The 24,782-nt window shown below is 39.4% G+C and overlaps 1 protein-coding gene across 2 annotated transcripts in view; it reads left to right on the forward strand.

The window, feature by feature from the left end:
- ca16b (carbonic anhydrase XVI b) overlaps nt 1–24,782 on the forward strand; it is a 138,990-nt gene that overhangs the window by 78,761 nt on the left and 35,447 nt on the right. For both annotated transcript variants that reach the window (XM_074645640.1, XM_074645631.1), the window contains exons 4-8: nt 2,993–3,141; nt 12,225–12,320; nt 16,583–16,649; nt 18,938–19,095; nt 20,261–20,453. In XM_074645640.1, coding sequence (XP_074501741.1) covers nt 2,993–3,141; nt 12,225–12,320; nt 16,583–16,649; nt 18,938–19,095; nt 20,261–20,453 — 663 coding nt within the window. The remainder of the gene's footprint in view (nt 1–2,992; nt 3,142–12,224; nt 12,321–16,582; nt 16,650–18,937; nt 19,096–20,260; nt 20,454–24,782) is intronic.

The raw sequence follows: 24,782 nt of genomic DNA on the forward strand, positions 1-24,782 counted from the left end.
AAGGGGAATCCAAATTGCTGTTGTCATGTAAAAAAGCTCATAGCAGCAGTAATATCTGTTTTAACCTCAGGAGGAGGATTACATGGCCCATTATAAATTGTGAGAAATGTTATGACCATTAGAAAACCCCTCTCAGAAAGCCACGGCAGGATTTCAAAAGGGCTAAAAGCGAGTAACGATGACATTTTTTCTCCAACGAAATGAGACATTTTGAAGTTACCGGACCTTTTTTTTTGTGGCAGATAGCGACAACATACAAAAGCTGTGGTGTCATATGTTATTGTGCCGTTTGAGATTATCAGCTCTTTTTAGGCGAACACCAATGTCTAGTAAAAGATATAATTTTTTCAGGTTATTGAGGTTAAATTCTCGGCTTATATTTGCAGAGTTCAATTTTGCAGAAATATTTCTCATGCAGTTGAAAGGTTTTTATTCCTGCTTCTCTTTCTGAATCACAGGCTTTTGATAGGTAAGAAGAGAATATTGGATAAAAAAAAAAATTATATTGAAAACTAGGAACTACATTTACTTGAATATTGAGTTATTCCATCCCTCCATTGTCTGTAACCGCGCTAAGCATGCGCTAAAGGCAACAATTAACCTATCCTGCATGTGTTTGGACTGTGGGAGGAAAGCGGGGAGAGAACATGCAAACTACACACAGAAGGGCTATTTGGTTATTGAATAACCTAATAGTAAGCAAGCAAGCTCATAAGGAAAATGACAAATTCCACAAAATAAGCAAAATCATTTTGAAATTCAATTAATTTTAGTTTTCACACTTTGGTTTAGTTTAGAATTGAGACCAAAACTTTGACTATATTCAGAGAAAATGTTCCCAGAAATGAAATACGGTGATAGAGACCTCAGGCCATGTGAAGACGTATCAAATTAAAATCTGAACTTATATACTCACCGTTGATTTACTAGGGCTGTCAATCGATTAAAATATTTCATTGTGATTAATCGCATGATTCTCCATGATTAATGGCAAATTAATGGCAAATTAATGGCAAATTAATCGCACATTGTTGTATCTGTTCAAAATGTACCTTAAAGGGAGATTTGTCAAGTATTTAATACTCTTATCATTGTATATATTTATTATTGGAAATCAATTAACAACACATAACAATGACAGATATTGTCCAGAAACCCTCACAGGTACTGCATTTAGCATAAAAAATATGCTCAAATCATAACATGGCAAACTGCAGCCCAACAGGCAACAACAGCTGTCAGTGTGTCAGTGTGCTGACTTGACTATGACTTGCCCCAAACTGCATGTGAATATCATAAACTGGGCATGTCTGTAAAGGGGAGACTCGTGGGTACCCACAGAACCCATTTTCATTCACATATCTTGAGGTCAGAGGTCAAGGGACCCCTTTGAAAATGGCCATGCCAGTTATTCCTCACCAATATTTAGTGTATGTGGGACATATATAGTATGATTACCAATGGATTCTTTCGTTTTTTTCTAGTTTCATATGATACCAGTATCTTCACTCTAACTTTAAAACTGAGCCCGCTACAACCTAAAAATCACAAGTTGTGTTAATACGTTGAAGAAATTGGTGGCGTTAAAACAAATTTGCCTTAACTTTTTATTATCGCATTAACTTTGACAGCCCTAATATTTACACTCACTCAGCAGTTCATTGTAACAAAATCACCGATAAATTAAATGTCATAGAATACGGTATTTTTGCACATAAACTCTTGCAAAGTCATATTTTTAAAGCCATATTTATGTGTGAATGCTGATGAAACACAGTTACTGTAAATACTATTACAATGCCTTCACGGGACATTAATAACCATAACTTATAGTATCACTGCATACAAAAAATGCTGCAATGAAACACCTACACTACAAGATCTTCTGGAACCAAAATGTCAAACCTCCAGCAGTGCAGAAAGTGGTAATAACCTTGCACGAGAGGAAATTTAAAAAATGCTTGCTATTCGGCGTTACAGCCTTGCTGTAATGGAAGACGATAACAAAGAAGGCGAATGCCATTATGTCTTCCTAGCGAACCATGCAACAAGTTTATGAGAGTGACTTTTTATCTGAAGCCGTTCACCTCAGCTCCCCACAGTTAACCAATGGGAAGTCAAGGCCACCGTAAGACGCTGGCGTGCTCACATCAGTGGCATCATTGTGAATGCGCCCACCGCTGATTTTGTATCTAGCGGTGATGATTCCCCACATAGAGCATCCGACAGAAACTAACCATGTCAGGCTGCGGGGTTGCCAGGTAGCAAAATGTCCCTCTCCGTTCTCCCTGAGTCCAAATCATTTGAGATTTTCTAAGCCCCTTTAAACATCCTCTAATGAAAGCATACAAGCACACATTGAGTCCCAATTAAAATATATTTTCTGTGTAATAATTTCAAAACAAAAACCAAGTCTGTGTTCAAAGCAGTTTGTTTAACATCCAATTCCATCAAGAAAAAGTTGATCTTGAAAAGGAAATGTGGCATTTGCACAGTTTCCCGTACGCATGAAACACAAATTAGAGCTCGTCTTCCATCTTCGCTAAGTTGTTAGTTCATACCGACGGTGTCACAGGGAGAGACAATGACTGATAAACAAAGTAATCAGTGTCTGAAGCAGGTAAGAAATTGCATTGTGTCATTTTATCATAGAAAACAGATTCTGTTTGATATTTTCGAGATAACATAATGCATCATCTCAGGATCAGAAGCTTATAGAATAAATACGAACGCCACACACAGCACTGAAATGTGTTATTTTGAGATAATGAGATAATTGAGTTGTCATTTAAAAAAAACAGATGCGAATGTAGATAATGAGAATTTAAGGTGTGATCTTGAGATAGCAAAAAAATTGAGCAGCCACCGCCGCTCTGATGCTTCTGTCGAATCACTTCTTTCACTATCTCCTTTTTTAGCTGCCATGAGTGTACTTAATTTTCCTTCTTTGTTTGAGGCCATCTTTTTTCTTTCACCCCCTCTTTGTCTCCAGTTGCTGTTCTACTGAAGGATGACTACTTTGTAAGAGGCGCTGGACTGCCGGGGCGTTTTAAGGCTGAGAAGATGGAGTTTCACTGGGGCCATAGTAATGGATCAGCAGGCTCGGAGCACAGCGTAAATGGCAGACGGTTTCCTGTAGAGGTAAAGCATCCTGTCATTACAATACACTTTGACAAATGTGCAATATGGGGCCACGAGGGTCCATATTGAATATTGGAGCCTGGTGCGGAATTGGGGGCAGCACATTGATGCTTCTAAAAATTCAGTGTACCTCATCTCCAAGAGGCAAGAGGCTGAGGATTGTAGAAGAAAAAACAAATTCACTGTGGTCAAAGCTATTTTTAGGTGAACGCCGGCTTCCAAATGATGCTGAAATGGACCCACTGAAAAGTCAAATCAAAGAAAAATAGAGGCTTCCTTAATAAAGTAACCCCCCTTATTGATATATAGTATAACAGAAACCCTGCGTTACAAACTGGGGGTGTGGAGTTTGAAAGGTATGGGTGTTTACCAAGAAGGAAGATGAATTTGCATTATGGGAAGTGTAGGATCCAGCATTTTTGGACCTTAACCCATTCTAGTGACTGATAGTTAAGGGGACACATCCCTGGTGAAAAAATGTAACTAATAGATATCACCATGAAACTCCACCAGTTGATTACTTACATCAAGGCAATTCTTTTCTGTATTACAGGTTTTCTGAAAATGTATGTTTAAATATGCAAATGAGGCATTATATTATTAAATATGCATCCATTTACAGACCAGTAATCTGAATGTTGAATAAAGCCAGAATCAAAATTCTTGTTTCATTTTGTTGACATATTAGAGTCAAAGGTTTTTACAGAGGGGATTATGGATATCTGTTTTTATTAGAGATGTGCGTTCCAAGCAAAAATACTATTCGACAATCACTGGGAACACACACACACACACACACACACACACACACACACACACCTGCGCTGACAGAAAAGAGCTGAACTGAACGCACCACACACGTTTTACCGGTAGTAACTTTACTAACAGGCAGCGTCTGCGACGATTAATACAAGGGAAAATATATTCTTTTAAGACAGGACGATAGTCACATAAACTAGTTGATTTTTTTAGAATTTAATGAAAAATCAAAAATCATGACCCATCCCTAGTTTTTATCACTATGTAAATCAGAAAATACAGCCTCACAGCCATAAATAATCAATTTTTGCCATGTTTTTAGCAATAAAATGTTCCGTAAATCAGGCTATGAATCATATATGAACAAAAACCCTTCTGTGAAAACCTTCAGAATATAAATATGAATGAAGCTGGAAAGTTTGGTTTATGTAAATGCTACTGAAGCGGAGAGAATATTTGAATATTTTGAGAAAACAGCCTTTAAAGATATGGATTGTAAAATTCCATGCATTTTGAAGACAGTACAAATGAATAGGGTAATAATCTTTAACTAATAGATATCACCATGAAACTTACCCAGTTAATAACTTACATTAAGACAATTATTTTTTTGTATTACAAGTTTTTGAAATATTATGTTTAAATATGCAAATGAGGCATTATCTAATGCTAACTTTTAGTGAATTTAGGAGAAATCTACGGACGGAAAAAAGACAGAGTAGTAAAATAAACACCTAAATGTGTATTTTGGCTGTTTTCTTTCCACTAGTCTGAAAGAACACATCTTATGGAAGCAAAATAGCCCAAAATCTCAAAATTGACCAGTGTAACAATGCTTTTGCCCGGGGTCGTCTCCTCTTGAAATATCTCAGCCTCTGCTTCTTCGATTCTGACCATTTTTTTCTTGAAATACTTTCCACCTTTAATGATCAATTGTTAATCATAATACAATAATAACATCTTCCCAAGTAATATCTTCTGATTCAATGTAGGAATCAGAATCAGAAACTGTTTTATTGCCAGTTAGGTGCGCACATACAAGGAATTTGTCATTGGTGTTTTGGTGCATATCAATAGATACAGCGCAAAAGTCAAGAGATATAATATAAAAATAGAAGAATTTATAATTGAAAATATAAGAAATCCGTAAAAAATATATCTTGTTTTTCAAGTAGAAGAGCTGTACAGTTTTGTGCAGGAATGTGCAACATATTGATCAGGGGATGTGTTCACAGTATGAAGTATAAAGAACAAGAATATGTGATTGTGGGGAGATAGATATGTGTGTTAAGGTAATGCATAAGAATGTCAAGGATATCACATCAATGAAAGCAGAGTGAAAAGGCGCAGATGAAAAACAAAGTTTCAGTGTAGAGTTTAAACGAAATTCTTACTTTTCTTGCTCTTCCAGTGTTTGTTTTTTTACATGAGGTCACAACACATTTCTCAATTAGAGCCAAAAGACAAATAGACAAAGGAAACAAGGGGGAGAACGGACTGCAAGTAATAAAGGAAAGCAGAAAAATAAATTATCAGCCACTCTTGTAGCTCAGATATAAAGGGTATTAAGTCTGAAACCTTTTGGTTTTATTTATTCCGGCTCCTGGACTAAAGCCCAAATCCCACTCTTTGCATGTGGTGCAGATAATTAGTTATTAGCGCCTTTTCAAATGTTTATGATTTACAATGCCATTTCTTTTCATTATCTAAAATGAATTTGCAAATGTGTCACACTCTTACATTTTGTAGGGTTATATAAAATGTTTGTTTTTTTCGTCCCCTCTATTGTTAAATGGTTAATAATTAGTGTAAATATAACAGTGTGTGAAAACAGGAAATGGCTGTTAGCAGCGTGGCTCTCCGTCCTATCTGCAAACACGCAGCTCGAGTCCTCCTGTGTTTGTTTCTTGGCCCTGTTTCTTTTGGAGCCCTCACTACTGCAAAGCATGGCGTTTGATGCCGAATGGCTGAGTAATTAGATTTATTTTTGCCACATCACTTTGTGTTCAATGTAGTGTTAAAGGGCACCGGATTATATACAGCCATTATAAAGCTGTTGTGCGTATATATGGCTCCCCTTTGATGGGGTGCTTCTAAATAAGACAATGAGATTCTCTTTAATGACCAATTCAGGCAGCCGTTTGAAAAAAAAAAAAACAGCTGAGCAAGAGGAAGAAAACGGTGCCCTCCAGATGCATCGTTTATAGATGTGAAATATAGATCTGTGGCTTAACATGTTTTTGTGTGTAGGCCAAGGCTTTTTGCATCGACCTCTCTGTCGGAGAACATGGATTACAAGGCATGTGTTCGAAATATGAAAGGATGATGCTCTCTTTATAAGGAAGGATAATGATGCATACCTGCCAGGGGCCACGTGGAAAGATCGTTAAGCAGCTGAGCTTATAAAAAGAAGGAACAAATATAGTGATTTGGCAAAAACAAAAAGATATGTCCACAAATTTGTTGCCAAACTGTCCGACGGCCGACCGTCGGCTCGGTGTGTCACGGCCTTAATAAAATCTCCTGCAACCCAATCTGTGGTTCCCGACCCAGTGTTTGGAAATGACTGCTGTATAGTATGAAAAAAATATAATAATCCTATACATGTTTATAAATTAATAGGGCTAAATAACCATCAATTCAAAATGTATTAAAAAAAAAACACATTTGGGAACATAGAAAAAAAACAACTAGTGGTCTCGTTGAAGGGCTACATCAGACAAAAAAGGTTTCTTTATAGTATTTGTGCATATGAAGGGAATCTGAATGTGGATTTGTTGCTAATGTACCGGCACTTTAAACAGCCAACAGCTCTGCCATTTGGATGCAAAGGACGTCTGAATATTTTTCCTAACTCAAAAGGATTGACCCTCTTCTCGTACGGTTTAATTCTGTTAACATGCATGTCAGGAGCATGCAGCCCTGATAGGATTGACTTGACATACATACAGTACGACGAGGCTGACGTTTCGTAAGTAGCACCGTGGAGAAATCAATTCAAAGAAGAAGAATCATTTCATAGAATAATTTCAAAGAAATTAGAAAAAAAATAGGGCCAACAAAAGGCAGCCACTCGTGGCAACCTAACAGTCACATCCTCACGGGAAACGCAGTAGTGTTTTGCTGCAGGATGTACAAAAATGAATATTCCATCCACATATCCGCAAAGATGTTTCCTGTTAACTACATAGTGTATATGTACTTCACGGAGCACCATAAACGCAGAAGCCGCACAGAGTGGGAGGTCTGCTTTTTCCTGAAATGATTCACTTTATCAATAAGTCAGCCTGCATGCATCAAACATGATGTATTATTTCACTCTGAATCAGAAGGTGAAAGCGGGAAATCAAATGATGAATGGTTTTAGGGGGGAAACATGGTTATGCAGGATCTAGCCTTTGGCCATTGAACTGCTTCATCCTGTGAGACGTGGCATTTTCATATTTCATATTTATGCCTCGACAGAGTTTGATGTATTTGCGATTATATTACATCCAGCACTACACGTGCGCGGCAAAACTCCACGTCCATAAATGTTTGTGTTTGACATACCCGGTGATCTTTAACAGCAGAGGGTTGGCTTTTTGTTTTGTTGTGTATATGTTTTGTTCTTGGAGAGTTGAGCAGCAGCGTGACCTTGGAGGTTGAGCTCGGGGGCTTATTTGTCTCTGCTAAACAGAGACTGTTTTCCAATCTGCCGTCTAATTATCTCTCCACTTCAAATGAGTCACACTCACAGCCCTGAGTCGCTTATAACACACTGCATAAAGTATTTACTCTTATGGTGGGAGGGGAAAAAAACCTCAAAAGTGTTTATTCCACCTGCTCAGGAGCTTGAAAACACAAATATAGTTCACACTTGGGTACAGGGGGGTGGAAAGACAAATTCAAAAAACTGCATTATAGAGCTGCTCTGCCTTTGTAACATGGTCATGTAAAAAAACAAATAACGAAAAAAGCAACCACGGGCTGCTCGGCCTTTGGCTCCTGAGCTTGACATTAATCTAACCACGGTCTTTTTCACGGGAGTGAAGTGGGGAAATCGATAGATGGACCACCTGTTCGCTCAAACAGCACAATGAAAAATGAAACAGTGGATTTTTTTTTTTTTCTGCCTCAGGGTACCATAAGGAGATCTTTTCTAATAATATATTAGGGTGTCACCAAGGTTAGATTAATTATACATGGATTACAAATCACACCTTCGGACGGGTACGCACTCAGTACTGCAGATGTATGAAGTGTTAGGGTGGGTGTATAGTACAGTACATTTCAGAAAGGGAAAGGCTCCAGTAGCACTGAAAGCATATCTGCAGTCAGGACTAATGGGGATGGATATGGCGACCCTGAGAGCTCAACACGCATACTAAATAGAGAGAACACAGAAAACACTACAAAATACATAAATGTGATGGAACTAAAAGCTGATGGACGCGCCTGAACGAGCCTCATGCCGCATAGAGTTTGGGCAAAGTGACAGTCGTGATTATTTTTGATCAATATTGAGATCACGATTATTTATGGATTTTTAGGGACAAAATATTTTGATCACGCTTTCATATTTAGATAAACACAGCACTGCTTTACAGTCATGTGGTGCTACATTCCTGCTAATGTACAAATCTTTGCATCAAAATAAGACTGGCCCTCCTTATTCACGGTGCATCTCCTAGAAGCAAAATGAAATTGTACCAAAACTTTTCCCCCAAAATGAAATTAACAGAGCACTAATTTCACTTTCATGTTGTGCTACATTCCTGCAAATTAACAAATCTTTGCATCAAAATAAAACTTAAATTAAGGATCCAAAAGGAGTAATATGCAGTACAGTATATTACTTAGGGCTTAACTTAATCAGAAACATTATATTGTAATTCATTCCCATGATGCTGCTATTATTGTATTAGGTGATTAGGTAAATTATAACTCTATCATGTTGCGTTCAAATGTAATGTTGTAAAATGTAGTTTTTGGCGAGAAACTTGAATAAATCCAGTTGTTTGAAGGAGATGTTTTCAATGCAATATAAAATGGATATTAGAGAGGGAATTATAACATGTTTAACTTCCTAACACTAACCCTAGCTCTAAGCAGCTTATAATATATAATTAGGATTTCCTAATCATTTGAATTGTGTGTTTTTATACAAATAACCACTATAGATGATAATGACAAAGTAAAAGCGTAACATTTCTAACTTTTTACGGTTGAAATGCAGCACAACATGGAAGTGAAAGCAGCGCTCTTTTTATTTAAATGTGAAAATGCAGTAAAAATATTTTGTCCCTAAAAATCAATGAATCATCGCTATAATAATCGTGATCTCAATATTGATCAAAATAATCGTGATAATCATTTCGGTCATAATCGTGCAGCCCTATTAATACTCTTCTATTCTGCAGCCACAACATTCAGGAACGTTTTTCACAGACTGACGCCGTAGGGTAAACACACAGCAGTTATGACAGCTCCCTTAAAAGTGAAGCCAAAACATCTGGATCACCCCCTGGTGGCTGGCTGATGGTTTAGGAGGCGCTTGATTTGATATGCAGCGGAGATTTTTATGAGCTGAGCATGCATTTTTAGATGTTAATATCGCAGTCGGATCATGTTCATTTAATTGTTGGAAGCCAAAATCATGATCACGATTAATATTCGATAAATCGTGCAGCCCAACATGGAGTTACTGAAGCCAACAACCAATCATTGGTGTTGGAAAATGAGTGAACGAGTGCTTTGTTATCTTAAACGCTAGGTGTATAGAAAATATGTTAGGGATGATGTACAGCGAGCCGCGCCGTGATTGACGAATCAGAATCGAGTATTCAACAAAGCCGTGTAATAAGCAATAATATTGGAATCGTGCAATCAGAATTGGTGAATCTTCACCTGCTTGTGTTTTGCATGTGTTAAGTTTCAGTGCATGGAGCTCTCTGGGCAATAAAAGGATGAAATAATGACGTGTGTTTGTAGCATCTGACTCGCAACAGCCATCAAGTTAGCAACAGTAACACATGATCAACATCGTGGATATGTGTTAATAAGTAGCCATACGATGGAAGACAAACAACTCGAGGGCTTTTTTTGTGTTGCCGTTGGCTGTTAACACAAGGACCAGTTGTAATGTGTGTTTACCAGGTATTTGTTTAGCAGTGTTAGCATTAGGTCAATATGAAAATGGGCAAAGTCAAGTGAATCTTGTAGTGAATCTTTGTGCAAATGTTAGGCTGTGTTGTTGTTTTAAATGCACATACATGGATTATAATTAGTTGTTTACTCACACATAATCCACTCTCGTCCTATACTCTCGTGTGCCGTCCTCAGTTCTCCGTCAGTAATCTGTCTGCGAAACACCAAGTTTCAGGTATTAGTTCAGTAACACCTACTGTACAAACTCAGTGACACTTACTCTATCTTGAAAATGAATGCTGTAGCACTTAGTAGGTGCTCAAAGTGAAAGGATAAGGTAGATGGTTATGAGAGAATCATACTGTGAAATATAAAAAAAGGAAGACACATTTCCCTGTTAACAACAAAATGCTGCAGCGGCACAGTGGTAAAGAATAAAGTAAGGAAAAGGAGAATAAATTTGCGCTGCTGTGATAAATCTTAAGATCTCTCCGCGCACACAAACTTTATTTCTTGTAGTTTGCTTGTCTTGCCTCAATATCTCGCTGTCTTGGGAAATCATGCCAAACATGACTTTGTTTTTCACCTGTTTGTGCTTAAATGGAACTTGGGAATGCAGAGCAGCTTTTCAGAAGCTCGTGTTTGCACTCACTTTGTGGGCCTTCTGCTCTACAGAGGAAACCGGAGGTGAATTATAAAGCTCAAATAATGTTTTGTTTGTCTTTCAGTTTTTCCTCCCATTACCTCTGGTCTCTCGCCAGCTGTTGCTGGTTATTGGTACTAATCATTTTTCAGATTTGTCTTTACATATTTCTCCCGAAAACAACAAGTGTGGTCAATTTTGCACTGACAGAAACAAACATGTACGAATGTGTCTGAATGTTTTAGGAGAGCTTACAGATTGGTCAGACCACCTGTCTGTCCTGCTTTAAATCAACAACTTCCAGCGATATCTGAAGGAAGTTTACTCCGACGATGGGGGCGGGGGGGGTTTCGTGCCAGAGCTCGCAACCATACAGTGAAACGAAGCGTGCAATCAAGTGATTCAAATCGCTTTCGGCAACATTTGTTTTTATTGGCTGCCGTGAAAAGTGTTTGACAATTGAATATCACGTTTTTTCCAGTGTGCCCGTTAATAAGAGCGGGTCACGTGAGCCGCTGTCAGTGAGTAAATGAAGCCTAAGGGGGCCAGCTTAATTGGGTAATGTAGTTAATAACATCTGAAGGGTGATGAATGGCTCGAGCTTCTCCCTCGCCGAGTTCTCGCACAACAAATAAGTTCCATTAAAGGCTGCAGTTAAAGGAACTCTGAAGGAAACTGATTAACTTAAATGATCTGGATTGAGTCATTTCGTACCTGGATTAGGTCTTTTATACGCGTTAATGGATTTATCCTTTGTTATACGCTTATTTATTTAGACTTTTTGCATCTGTTTTCAGCACAACCAATTGTGGCTGGGGCTTTTTTTTTTTTTTTTTACACGTGATTTTCCTTTGAAAGAAGAAAAAAGCCAAGCATACCCTTTAATTAAATCAACATCTAGGACCTTTTTTTATTGCCAATTAACTCGGTTCAGTGACATGAAAGGCTTTTTCATTTTGAAGAGGCTCGACAGCGAGATGATGGACAGCTCCAATTGCTACTTTTAGAATCATTTGCTGATTTTGATCAGCACGACCATAATGTGTCTGCTTTGAAATGAAAGGAATGAAAATATTTTTTTTTATTGGGAGCCGGAGCCATGACAGGTATATGATGTATTCGGCGTACTGTATGATGGCTTTCACGTTACATACACACATCCCTAAGCTCTGTTGTGGAATCAGAGGGCGATGTTGTGGGTGATTTAAGGTAATTGGAAGCAAAAGCAGAGCGTTGTGTTAGATCTCACCACAGGAAAAAGAGCACATTCCTCCAGTTCTTTCCTCTCAGCTCGTGACTTGTCTCTGTGAGGACAGTCGCCCTGAGGTATGGGATGCTGTATTTCTCCAGCATCCCCCAGGAGTGGCACAACACAAAAAGGAATGACACAGATTATGGGAGATTTATGGGAGTGATAAATACACCCTCTTTTATGCCCCTCAAAACAGCTTTTCATCAGCTCCTCAGCAGTGCGTCCAAGTGATTGATGACAGGGACTGTTGGTTCTCCTTGTCCACTCCTCAAGCTGTTTATGCTCTGTTTCCCATCCCAGATGCAGATCTACCTTTACAATTCAGATGACTTTGACAGCCTCAGCGCTGCCATCAAGGAACGACGCATCATTGCTGCCATGGCCGTCTTCTTTGAGGTAAGGTATCACTGAGTCTGAAGGTCAAGACAAATGTAGTCTGAAGAAAACCGAGACTACACAAGTGCACTTATACTTATAGTGCACTTAAACATAGATTCTAAGGCAGTGATATTCAACTTAACCCACTGTAGGATGCCATTTTCAAATTCACAATGGAAATAAATGGATTCACAATGGGTACTTTTAATATAAATAAGGTGCCAGACTGCATAAAAAAGCATCAAAATAGACTAATAGAGACCCCCCCCCCCCCCCGACAGCGTTCCGGGCTGAAGACTTTTACACACCGTGGGGCGTGACGGCGTGAAAATGCTAAATATTCTCCGGCGAATTTTTATATGTCTAAGACTTTCATTGTGAAAGTTAAGAATGGAAGGAGTGGATCTGGTATTCACTGCCTTAGTCAAGGTTGGAAGGAGTAATAAAGTTTGCCGGCTCGGTTCGGACTACGGAGCCTCCGTGTTGTTGTTTTATAATCCTCATAAATAGAGGTGCAACACAATCCATTCTGCACAACCTGATTGATTGATGCCTTTATTCACGGTTGCAAATGCTCAGAAAAGTTGCCCTTGTTCCGAACAAGAATTACAATATTCAATATTCTTTCTGACAACAGTTCAAAAAAATATATCGCCATGCAAATTAATTGCACAAAACAAAACGCCCCTGGTCTGTAACAGCCCCGAATGTCCTCAAATACTAGAAAGGCCCCTGTGTGCACCTGACCTGACCTGACCTGACCTCTTGGCAAAGACGAGTGAGGACAGCACTCTTTCAAACTCTTTCAAATAGAACCAAAGCATTTACAACTAAAATACAGTTGAAGCTATTAAATGTAATAAAATATCTGATTTATCTTTCATTCATGGCTTACAGTAGTGTCAAGCCTTGTGCCAAGTTAATTTAGTTAACAAGTCAGTTCATTTGAAAATAAGGAATTTGAAAGTAAAAAGAGTTATGGGCCTTTTAATGTGTTTTCATTTGATCTGATAAATGTAGCGTCGTCATCAGGTCAAACATTCCTCTTTTTCCAATAAGTTGGTTCATGATCAAAAACCTGCAAGACTGATGGCATTCTCGTCATCCTTAGCTCTACTTTGTTTTTACTGCTAATCAGCAAATCTTTGCATTAAAACCTGCTAAAATATGATAGTAGACTTGTTGAACATTATACTTCCTTAATATCAGCATGTTAGCGTTATCATTGTGAGCATGTTGTTATGTTAGCATTTAGCTCAAAGCACTGCTGTGCCTAAGTACAGCCTCACAGAGAGTATAGAAGCAAAGAGACGAAACTCCGGTGTAGCCGCTGCCGCCATTTTGGACTGAAAGCGGTTCTTATATTTATAATATTTTATTGTTCAACACAGGCCATTTCGGAAGAATATGACAATAGAATAGAAATAATTTTGTTTTACTTTTGTACGACACTTTTTAGGCAGACGTTTTACTGGCGTAAATGGCGGAAGCGTAGCTCGGCTGCTGGGCGCTGATGTTACAATGGATCGAACAATTGACTTTCACTTCTTGGCAATATACGTTCTTTGGAGCCGCTAGACTCTTGTTGTGCGTTCCAATACCCATACTACCATACTATTTAGTATGCCAGAAAAAGATTTAGTATGTCCCAATACATAGTATATCAAATGCAACGTGCCAAATATACCAGGATGTCCTACTACATCCGGTCGCATTCATTTTGCTTTACGTAAGCCAGCATGCTTTTATGGCTATTCTGACCCACAGTCCTCTGCGCAGCAGATATATGAACAAGAGGGTCATAGTTCAAGGCACAATGTTATGAGGAAGTAGTATGTCCCAATTGTATGCATACTGCATGCAACAGTACGCACTGTAAGAAAAAGTGTACAATTTGGATCGTACCCTTACTCTTGTTGAAACCCACTATGATCATGCTTTAAGATGCATCCAGCATCGTTTTCTGCTCTGAAGGGAAACCTTTGTAATGGCTCTTTATTTAGCTGTTGGTCGTATTGCCTGGATGGAAAATATCCTTTTTCATAAAATGACTTTTACCACAAATCGTGCTTACTGCCAACTGTAAGAAATAGATGACAAAACAAAGATAAGTGAATAAAAATAACGAGAGCGGATGAACATAAACTGACAGAAAACGAGAGGAAAATAGGAAAATCATACCAAGAAAATAAGAGTAAGAGTCAGATAGGCTAGAAACGGGACACGGCAAAACGGTGAGGCAATTATGACCTCAAGGGGATAGTTGTAATTGCATTAGTCCAATTATGAGAAGGATGAAGATGTGAATGAGTTTTTGAGGTCAGTAAATGATAAATATTTATTAGAAATGCTCTTTGGCACCTGTGTTGTGATAGGAGAGTTTCTTTTCAGCTGGCAGCTGATTATTTCTCTTGTTTTCTGTGGCAACATTGCAGATTGCTTATCGAGATACTACAAATTGTCCCCTGAAGGTCTGCACACATAAGCTCTTAATGGACAAGAATGGTCCTAATTTCTGTTAACAGTAAAAACACCTCAGAGATTTATGAGCCGTGAAAAAGCATACACCAGCAGCACGTTACACACTTAATTTCTATTAGCGGTATCTTTTGCGATTGATGGCAGGCAATCAATGCGGGCTAACTTTCAGCTTAATAGCATATAGGCAGGGGTCAGCTCTCAGGAAGAGGGAGGCTGGAATGGGGACACAGGTGTTTGTAATGTAGGTCTGCTCTCAGACACTGATAAACCGCGTGTGTACGAGGACCTAAATGCCTCCGCTGGGTCCTGACAGCCCTATTGCTTACTGCAATTAGCACCGCCATACACAATGCGCTGAATAGCAGTTTACAGTGCGAGAGTTTTTTAAGCGGGCACACACACATTGGCTCAGATTTACCATTTCTAATCAATGAGGGGAGTTCTTCCCGTGCTCCCCAAAGGCCTATTAATGGCCTCTAAGGTGTGCATATTATCCACATTCAGCATTCAGTTCCACACAATTATTCTCCTCTGACTGACCTGAATTAATGTCGAGCAAGGAGAAGATCGGTCCCCGCATCCCAATACTGTTTTGTCCGGTCCTGTCTCTTAAGTAGGACATTGGGAATATTGCAGAATGCCGGCGCTGAACAATATCTGTCATTTCAAGGAATTAACAGTAGGCATTAAAGATAAGGAGGGAATCAGCACTGGTGTTGGTCGTCTGGAGACAGTTAAGCTAATACGGTTACTGGATACCACCGGCTACAGAAGGATACAACACTCAGAAAATGATCAGATGTGTTCAATGTCTCACCAAAATAATACATATAAATACATTTATTCATGGTGTTGTGTTGGTACACAGGTACTCTCAAGTTGATTCTTTGTACAATTTAATAATATCAATGTGTCAAAATAAATATTACATACTTGGGGTGCCGCTGCAGCTCACCTGGTAGAGCCAAGGCTGAGTCCTTACCGCAGCGGCCCGGGGTTTGAATCCGACCCGCGACACAAAGTAAATCGCATGTCATACTGTCTCTGTCACTATCTATAAAGGCATAAAAAGCAAAAAAAAAGTGTAGATAAATATATATATATATCTCAAGGAAGCATTGAATACTGATAATCGAGGCATTTGGTAGTAAATGCCATGAAAAAAATACACATTTGAATATAGTTATCTATTTAGATTCTTTTTATTGAGTTTTTTCAACATGTCGCAACACAAAGTAAATCACAACAATCAACAACAGCTTGACAAAATACACTAAGTCCAGTGTACACACAGACGTTCATACAAATACAAGAACAATGCAACAATACACAAAAACAAATACCAAAAAAATAAATAATAATTAATAAAAAAAAAAAAAATGAAAAACACTCAGAGGGTGAGGGTAGTGTACTTAATGTTTGGATACAAGATTTAGTTAAAAGTAGGAAAGAAAATGCTTCCAAAGTTTAATAAATGTCTTCCCTGAGCCCCTCAGTATAGTCACCCAGCACAACAGCAGAAACAACAGCCTCTTAAACGACCGGAGGACTGAATCAACTCATCTGTGACGTTAACCTTCAAAATCTCTCTCAAAAAAAAAATGAACATCACAGACTACACAATAATACTAGATGAGATTAGATGCTGCTAGATTATATTGCTCCGTAGAGACGTTGCCCTCATTGTGTCCACGCCCTGTATTTTGTTCATATTGATCGTCCTTAGTCATTACGTTAGATTATTATTCTAGTCTTGTAATCCCTTTTGTAATCCTCTGTCTCTGGACATTTCCCTGCAGCTGGGGCAAAAAGACAATCCAGCTGTGGATCCCATCATCCAGGGATTGAAAGGAGTCGTGCATCATGGTAAGTAATGGGAAAGTATAAAGTGCTATTATTTGTTTCTCTGCATTTGTTTTGTGTATTTACTGTCAGAGCAAAATCTCCTCCGCATGAAACAATAATACAATGGGAATTAAGTTCATGTGGGATATTCAAAAAACAATTATCCCTTACAAAATCACTCTGACATTGCTGTTGTTCGTGTTTTTGGTTGATCCTGGGGGTAAATTCCTCGTGACAGTGCAGACGGCGTGCTCCTCCCCCACTGTACCGCCGTAGAACAAAGATTGATGCTCCTGCTTTCAGCTGCTTAAGCATTTGGTCTTTATTTTTTTATTTGTAGCCAAATTAGAGTCTAACCACAAGATATGAGCGGAGTTTAACTTCAAACGCAGGCAAAATTTGCAAGATACCGCCTCTCCATTGGCTCCACAGTAGGAGACCTCGGAGGAGCTTCGCTCGCACAGAAAGAGCTATTAATTACATCTGAGCCTCAATTAGACAACACTCTGTTTTATTTTGACTCAGACAATACATGTGTGTACATCGCGGGCTCTCCTGCGCAGGCTCATATTCACATTTAAACTGTTAACGTCTTGTGTTGTCTTCATGGACATAATGTCTTAAATTACTGATGCGTGCTGCCTTCGCCGCATGCATGACTTATGTAGACCGTAAGCAGATGTTTTTGTAATCCTTTACCGCATCAGCGGCTCTGTTTACACAGACACGTATGGCTTGTTTTTTACAACCTGCCGCTGACGGCCGTTACTGTATGTATAATCACACACTGTCAAGGACATCCGATTGAATGAGGATATATAGAAGCGTAGAGTAATTGCGCCGTATCCGCGCTGGTTTCATAAGACTAGCGCCGGGCTTCATTGAGTCGTTTCTAATTATGATTTCACTCCCTGTACTTTCTGGAGATGGATGTTTTGACTTTTGTGTTGAGAACTGGGGTGAAAAAAAAAACGTTTACAACTTTCTGAACAAGTGGGGAAAAGACGAACACGTGAGGGGGAAAAAAAAGCTCACTTAGAGGCCACTAGAGATTCTTAAAAACCACGTGAAATGGGCCCCAGAATCGGAAAAAAATGGGTCGCTTTGTTCAGTGAAGATTTCTACACTCAAAATTCCATTGAAGTAATTGCAGTAAGGAAATTGGCCTATTTTCTGATCGGGTATTTATCAGCTGGGAGGCCATTTCACCTGTGGTTTTTAATTTCACAGAGGCATTTAGGCTACACGTTTCCTTTGCCATAACCTTGATAAAGACAGGTTGCCAAAACATGTTGGTTATACTAGATTATTTCACTAAACTCCGTCAGCCTTCCAGAAGTGTCTGAACCCATCACAGATGTTCGTGCTAACACCGCCCGTATCTCTCATCTCCCAGCTGAGAGAGAGAGCTCAGTGTGGGTGTGGGGCTTCTTTTCTTTTTTTGGACTCTCTTCCTGTGCCGGCTGCTAAATGCTCCTCGCCTCCTCCTCCCCCGTTAGGGTGGTTGGTTTTCCGCTCGCTCGTTATCCCACAGTCATCCATCCATCAGCATCTCGGCGGCCCATGAGCAATAGGGCACGTACGCTGTCTGAAGACGGGGAGAAGAAAGGCTGTGAATACTGAATTTGACTTTGAGTACAGATGAGGCGTGGGGGGCGAGGCTTCCAGTGCCTCAGTAGTCCTATCAGTCCCATCACCCCAAGCCTCTGCTTTTTTAGATAAGTTCATGAGCTGTGAGAGATTGGATTTGACATAAATTCAGCTTTATTTGTTTTTTTCATGTCATAATTCAAGTAAAAAAAACAAGCCCACTTGCATAGCCCACGCACCATATTTACAGAGTATTTACAGGGTATAAATGAATCTTCCTGTTTTTTGTTTTTGTTTTTTTCTTCCTGGTTCTGATCACGGAGGATAGAAACAGATCCGCTAATCATTTGGATCCGTCTTAATCCCCGTGGCCCGTGCGACAGTTGTTACACGTATAACAGGAAAACCACCCAGCCACAGATCAGCTGTCAGAGCAGGCCATTTTATCTGACTCCCCTCCCTTTTGCTCCTTTCTAAGGAGGACCAAAGGGAGATCTCTGAGTACAGAGATCTGGCCTGAGTGATAACAAGTGGTGAGGCTTTTAACTGCTGTCACTATCACTCCACTAGTGGAGGTTTCAGGGAAGCGGTTAAAATGCCACAGGGAGAATGAAATGAAACAGCCTACGTTAGTGTCGGTGTAACTGAAGATATGCAGGTTTTTTTTTTTAGCAAAGGTGGTAAAAATGTGGTGTTTTTTGCTCCCGTGCTCTCCCCAGAAAAGGAGACCAACCTCAGGTCGTTCATCCTGAGGGATCTGCTGCCGTCGTCAGTGGACAGTTATTACCGATACACCGGCTCTCTGACCACGCCGCCCTGCATCAAGGTGGTGGAGTGGATCATCTTCTCCAGGCCTGTGTATCTGTCCCGCTCACAGGTGCGTTAAATCCACACACACATGTCCATATGAGCTACATTTGCACACAGTCCGTGGATCACTGCTGTCACATACTGTCCTACAGTATCAGCCCACAAGCAATTTATCCCCTCATCTACCTCTCCTCCATCTTCCCTTTCTCCCTCGTTCCTCCCCAACTCCTCTGCATATGAAACCATAACTGCCTATATAGTGGATGAGTAGGCAGGAAGGGGGAGCCAATTACTGGCATTTGAATGATAGTGGGAGATAACCTTTATACATATATCATGCTGTTGTCTGACACAGTGACTATAGGGGTCTTAAATAGAACACTGCTGCACACGGAGGCCGGTTATCACACTATTAAAGTTGCTCAAATGCAGAAATGGTCATTAATTTTAAATGTTCATTAATTTAAATAATTGCGATAAAGGTTTAACACGTATTAAATGCAACATGTAGCATTTTACAGGCACTCGCCTATCTGCTTTTTAGAGCAATTTACCTCCAACTGTTTTTGCCATTTGTGATTTTTTGGTGCGATAATGTATGCCAAATCATGCCCCGTGCTTTTTGCTGATCCCATACACAGTCCCTTTCGCTGCATCTTTTATACACACAATTCTTGGGTTACCCAGCTGCGTATCCTCCATAGCGTTCGTTCTGTGCTGTAGAAAATTTGCAGGGCTCAGTGGAATTTCTATTAACTTGCAGGAGGACAAATCTTTTGTTCAGAAATGACTTCTGCTGCAAGAATATTGACCACCGGCACAATGTTTGTGACGCTCGCAGATCGTCTTTTATGAACCTGTAATTTATTTCTCCAAGCACGCGTAGGACACATTGATTCCACAGTATCTGTAATGTGTAGTCATTACAGCGCGCGGCAGGAGATCATTCGTGGCAATCAATGGCCACAAATTTGCCCCATTGAGAAGTTACAGCCCGGTAGGTAGCCAGGATGATGATTGAGGTCCGTGCCTGCTGGTGCTTGTGGTGTGAATGTTTCTTGCAAATACTCTGCTCCAGTTGTGAACAGTCAGCTGCTGGCAAGTGGCTACGAATGCAGTCCTGCATGATATATTATATTCAACACCCACAGACACACACACAGACACACACATAGTAACAAAAGCACTTTAACTTTGCTTCAATAGCTATTCTCCGTCTCTTTTCCATCTAGCTGGAGGCCTTTTACGCCATCTTAACAACGGAGCAACAGGACCACGTCAAGTCTGTCGAGTACCTGTGGAACAACTTCCGGCCCCTGCAGGACCTGGACAATAGGAAAGTCTTTAAGTCGGCCGTAAAAGATGCATGGCAGAGAGATTTAACGGAAGTCCTGGGAAGCCCTCACAGCACCGAGGCTTCAAGGGGTAAGCTTTGTTTTTCTGCATTGTATCACATTCTACCCTGTTTGCACTACAGAGCTACTGGTTTAACCCCAAGGATCTCCTGTAATTACAATCAGCACTTGCTATTTTATTAGTTCTTGTGAATTGCCGCCTAAATTGCTCACAGTAGTTTGTGGATTAGTAATGCACACTGCGAAGGCCAAGGGTTACGACAGAGATCAGCAAATGTGGCGTCCCATTCAAAAGCTTCCTAAAAATCTTACCCGAAGGCTGTGACGTAAGCCATAGCTGCCTGTAAAGGGGTCCTAAATATGCACTTGATGGCTACATATAGGGCTGCAACTAAACGTTATTTTCATTGTTAATTTATCTGTCGGTTATTTTCTCGATTAATCGATTAGTTGTTTGGTCTATAAAATGTTAGAAAATTCTGAAAAATGTCGATTGGTATATGCAAAAGACCAAGATGACGTCCTCAAATGTCTTGTTTTATCCACAACTCAAAGATATTCAGTTTACTGTCACAGAGGAGTAAAGAAAGCAGAAAATATTCACATTTAAGAAGCTGAAATGACAGAATTTAGACTTTTTTTTTCCCTTAAAAAATTACTCAAACCAATTAATCAATCATCAAAGTAGTTGGTGATTCATTTAATTGTTGACAACTAATTGATTATTCATTGCAGCTCTATCTATATACATGATATTGTGATAAAAGACTTAGGGTTAAGCTGCATGTCCTAGGCAAACAGTCAGCATCCTCACCGGTTAATGATCCGTGTACAGTACAAGACATGGAAATAAAGAAACAGCATTGTTCTTGTAGTGTAGAGCCAGATAGTCCTTGTTTTATAAGTATGATAAGGAAACAAACGATATGCTAACTCTGGCACACTGGCAGAAGTAAAGTTAGGTTACTACTGTAGATAGTGAGCTGTAGGTGCTGATGGTGGACATGCTAGCGACTGTTTTTTAATCCATTCCTTAACCTTCTTCGATTGTGTTTTTAGTTTTGGAAAGGCTGAAAAAAAATACTCCAAACACTTACTAGCGTCATATGAACACCACTTCGGTATTTGGAGAAGTTTGACAGGCCTGCCGTGCCGAGCTATGATTGGACGATCACTGTTCAGAGGAAGGGTTTAGAAAATGGCTCATTCTGAGGCTGTCAAACTGCTGCAAATAATGTCCAGTGATGCCTCCGTACTAATGTAGAATGAAAGTGTCCAAAATAACGTATTCTTAAATTCATCAGCATTTGTATTTAAATGACATTAGTATCAGTACAGGACCTCTGAGTGTCCTAAATTACAGTGTGAATGGCACAGGGCTAGTATTACCTGGGGTCCTCGTGTGATTTGTTGCAGATATTGTTCTCAGTTCCATGTGAATCTGCGACGTCCACGATGTGTAAATGAAAGTTTTGACCACGTATTATTTTTCATACAATTTATTTATTTTTTTCACAAAGACTCATTATCACTATTTTTCTCTCTGGTCAAAAAACCTAGACGTTGCAGTGAAAATTATTATTGAACTCTCAAGCTGTAACAATTAATCGATTACTTGTCAACTATTAACTTAATCGCCAACTATTTTAATAAATGATTAATTGAGTCATTTTTTTTTTTTGAGAAAAAAAAAGTCTAAATTCTGTCATTTCATCTTCTTAAATGTGAATATGTTCTAGTTTCTTTACTCCTCCGTGACAGTAAACTGAATATCTTTGAGTTGTGGACAAAACAAGACATTTGAGGACGTCATTTTGGGCTTTGGGAAACACTTTTTCACCATATTCTGACATTTTATAGAGCAAACAAATAATGGTTAGTTGCAGCACTAATAAGATTGTTGAAAGTGTTTTGGGATCTTGGCTGGCTGCTCAGCATGCAGACCCATTAATAGACCCAGCTCAAATCAGTAGGTCAACAAATATAATAGAAGCTAATTCTTTTTTTCCTGTTGTAGTAGGGTAAAAATTACTTACAGAGCAAATTCTACTGTGATTTAAAATCACTACATTAATGGGTAATAATTCAAATTTCATTGAGATTTTTGGATAACGACTGCCCTGTCAGAATAATGCACGTGTCATTCTCTCATTGTTCCGACTCATTCTTATATCAAAGAACATGTTAATACAAAGCACAGACCTCATGCGGGGCTTGATTAGAGTATTTTTGTTCGTCTCTCTTTTATGTGTGCATCTTGCAGCGCTTGCTTTAACAGAACAGTACAGGAACTATGGAGACTAATGAGAAAGGCTGCTGCGCCTTAAAGTGGTGTTGTTGGTGTCTGGCGGGGAGAATTGATTGGGAATGCTTGTGATGAAGTTGGAGCACTCTCACAAGGCCGATCAGCAATCATCATTAATATGTGGCACAGCTAAAATAGACCCATACAAATTAAGTTGTGAAATTGCTTTTGTGGCATTATGTCAGTAGGCAGAATGAATGCGGACCCGTGTCTCTCCATTCCCCCCCCCCCACCCCGCCTCCCCTCCTCTTTTCTCGTTTTCTCTTTGTGTCTCTCTCGCATTTTCTTATTTCACTGTGCTAAAATGTAAGAATCTATACTTAACGGGAGGCGCCGGGAGTAAACGGTGTCAGTCTTATCTTCGGGGGTGACATCTGTCAAGGTTGTGTGTGAAAGGGATATTTATCTGCGCACAATAAATTATGGCTTTGCTTGTAAATGTTGTGCGAGAGCCAGGGCCATACCTAGACTGAATGTCCCATCACTGTGGCTTTTAAAGCTGTGAAAGTTGTTTGGCCATTAGAGATGCATAGCTTCTGATGCAACGCCCAGGTTGCAGATTAGTTTGTTGGTGGGCGGGGGGGGGCAGATTCATTGTTTGTCTAGTAAACAATGCCAAGATTTATAGGGCAATATTTGCTTTATTGTTTGTGTTTACTCTGATACTGTATATCTGCATGTGTGAGCTCCATCACCCCGTGCATGCAAGCCTTTTCCTCTCTAGGAGACCAGATTTAGCCTACCTCTGTTTAGAAAGTGGTTAACGGTGACGTGGTCCATAGGGCGGCAACTAGCTTTTATTTATTAATCGCTCTGTTGGTTATTTTTCTCGATTAGCTAATTGTTTTGTCTATAAAATGTTAGTTAATTGTGAAAAATGCTTTGAATTTGCTCGTTTTGTCCGACTTAGAGTACAAAACCTTTGTATGTTAGGGCTGCATAATTAATACAAATTTTAGCAATATCGCAATATGGCCTACTGCAATTTTCAAATCGCAGGAGGCGCAAAAAATCACACCATAATCATTTGAATATGTTTTTCAATGAAAATGGGAATACTGATGTAAAAAATTATCCTTCCCTCTAATATCGCAATTGCAATATCAGTCAGAATAATTGCAATTACATTTTTTTTTTCAAAATCGTTCAGCCCTATTGTATGTACAATTTTATAAAACAGAGAAAAGCAGCAAATCCTCACATTGCAGAAACTGGAACCAAAGAATATATACAACGTTTATTTAACTAGGAAGTCACATTTAGATTTAAACCTCTTTTTTACATTGAGACCTACATTACATCATACAGTGCATTAACAGGGCAGCGTGTTGGTCATGTGTTTGTTATTTAATTGAAGCAACTGCAGTTAGCAGTGACCACTTCCTTTATTCTATGTTTAAAATCATTTAAAGAGATAAGGTCTGAAGTGAAGCTTGGCCTGCAGATGGTTCCTGGACCAGGACTGTAGTGGATCAGGCTGGTTTCGACTTCTTCTGATAGAAGACACTTTAAACTGAAGCCTTTTATGTGATCTAACATTATAACTGTTATGGAGGAATACAAACTTCCAGCTTAAGTAAGTAGGAACATTTACCAGAGATGGTCTTATAGACGTAAATGTACCAGTGTTGTAACCTCCGCAGAGTGAGGGATGACCATCCTACCATACTGTTTGAGGTACAATGACGGGTCCTGAAGCTAGAATTAGTGACATACCTCAGGGCTGAGTGATACAGGGGGGTCACGTTTGAACAAGGTGGACGGAGATCACCAGAATCAATAAGTCAGGAAAAGGCCAGCAACTAAGCGTTTTCTTGATGCCATGGAAAAACAGGACTTTAGCCTGTACAGAAAACCAAGTGTGAATTTTAATTTCTTTGCAAGATGGTCAATATGGCATTTAACATTTTGTCCATCCAAATTCTCAAGTATTTGTAATTGTTGCAGACTGAATAGAGACTCCATCAAGAGTACTAATAGAAAGTATTGGAGCTTTTGTTCGCCCAGGAGACAAAATCATAGTTTTAGTTTGTCAAAGTTTGTTTTACATGTTTGCTTGAAAATGAGTTTATTTTCTGTCAGTCGACTGACAAC

This window comes from Sebastes fasciatus, chromosome 1 (genome assembly GCF_043250625.1).
Source record: "Sebastes fasciatus isolate fSebFas1 chromosome 1, fSebFas1.pri, whole genome shotgun sequence".
Lineage (NCBI taxonomy): Eukaryota > Metazoa > Chordata > Actinopteri > Perciformes > Sebastidae > Sebastes > Sebastes fasciatus.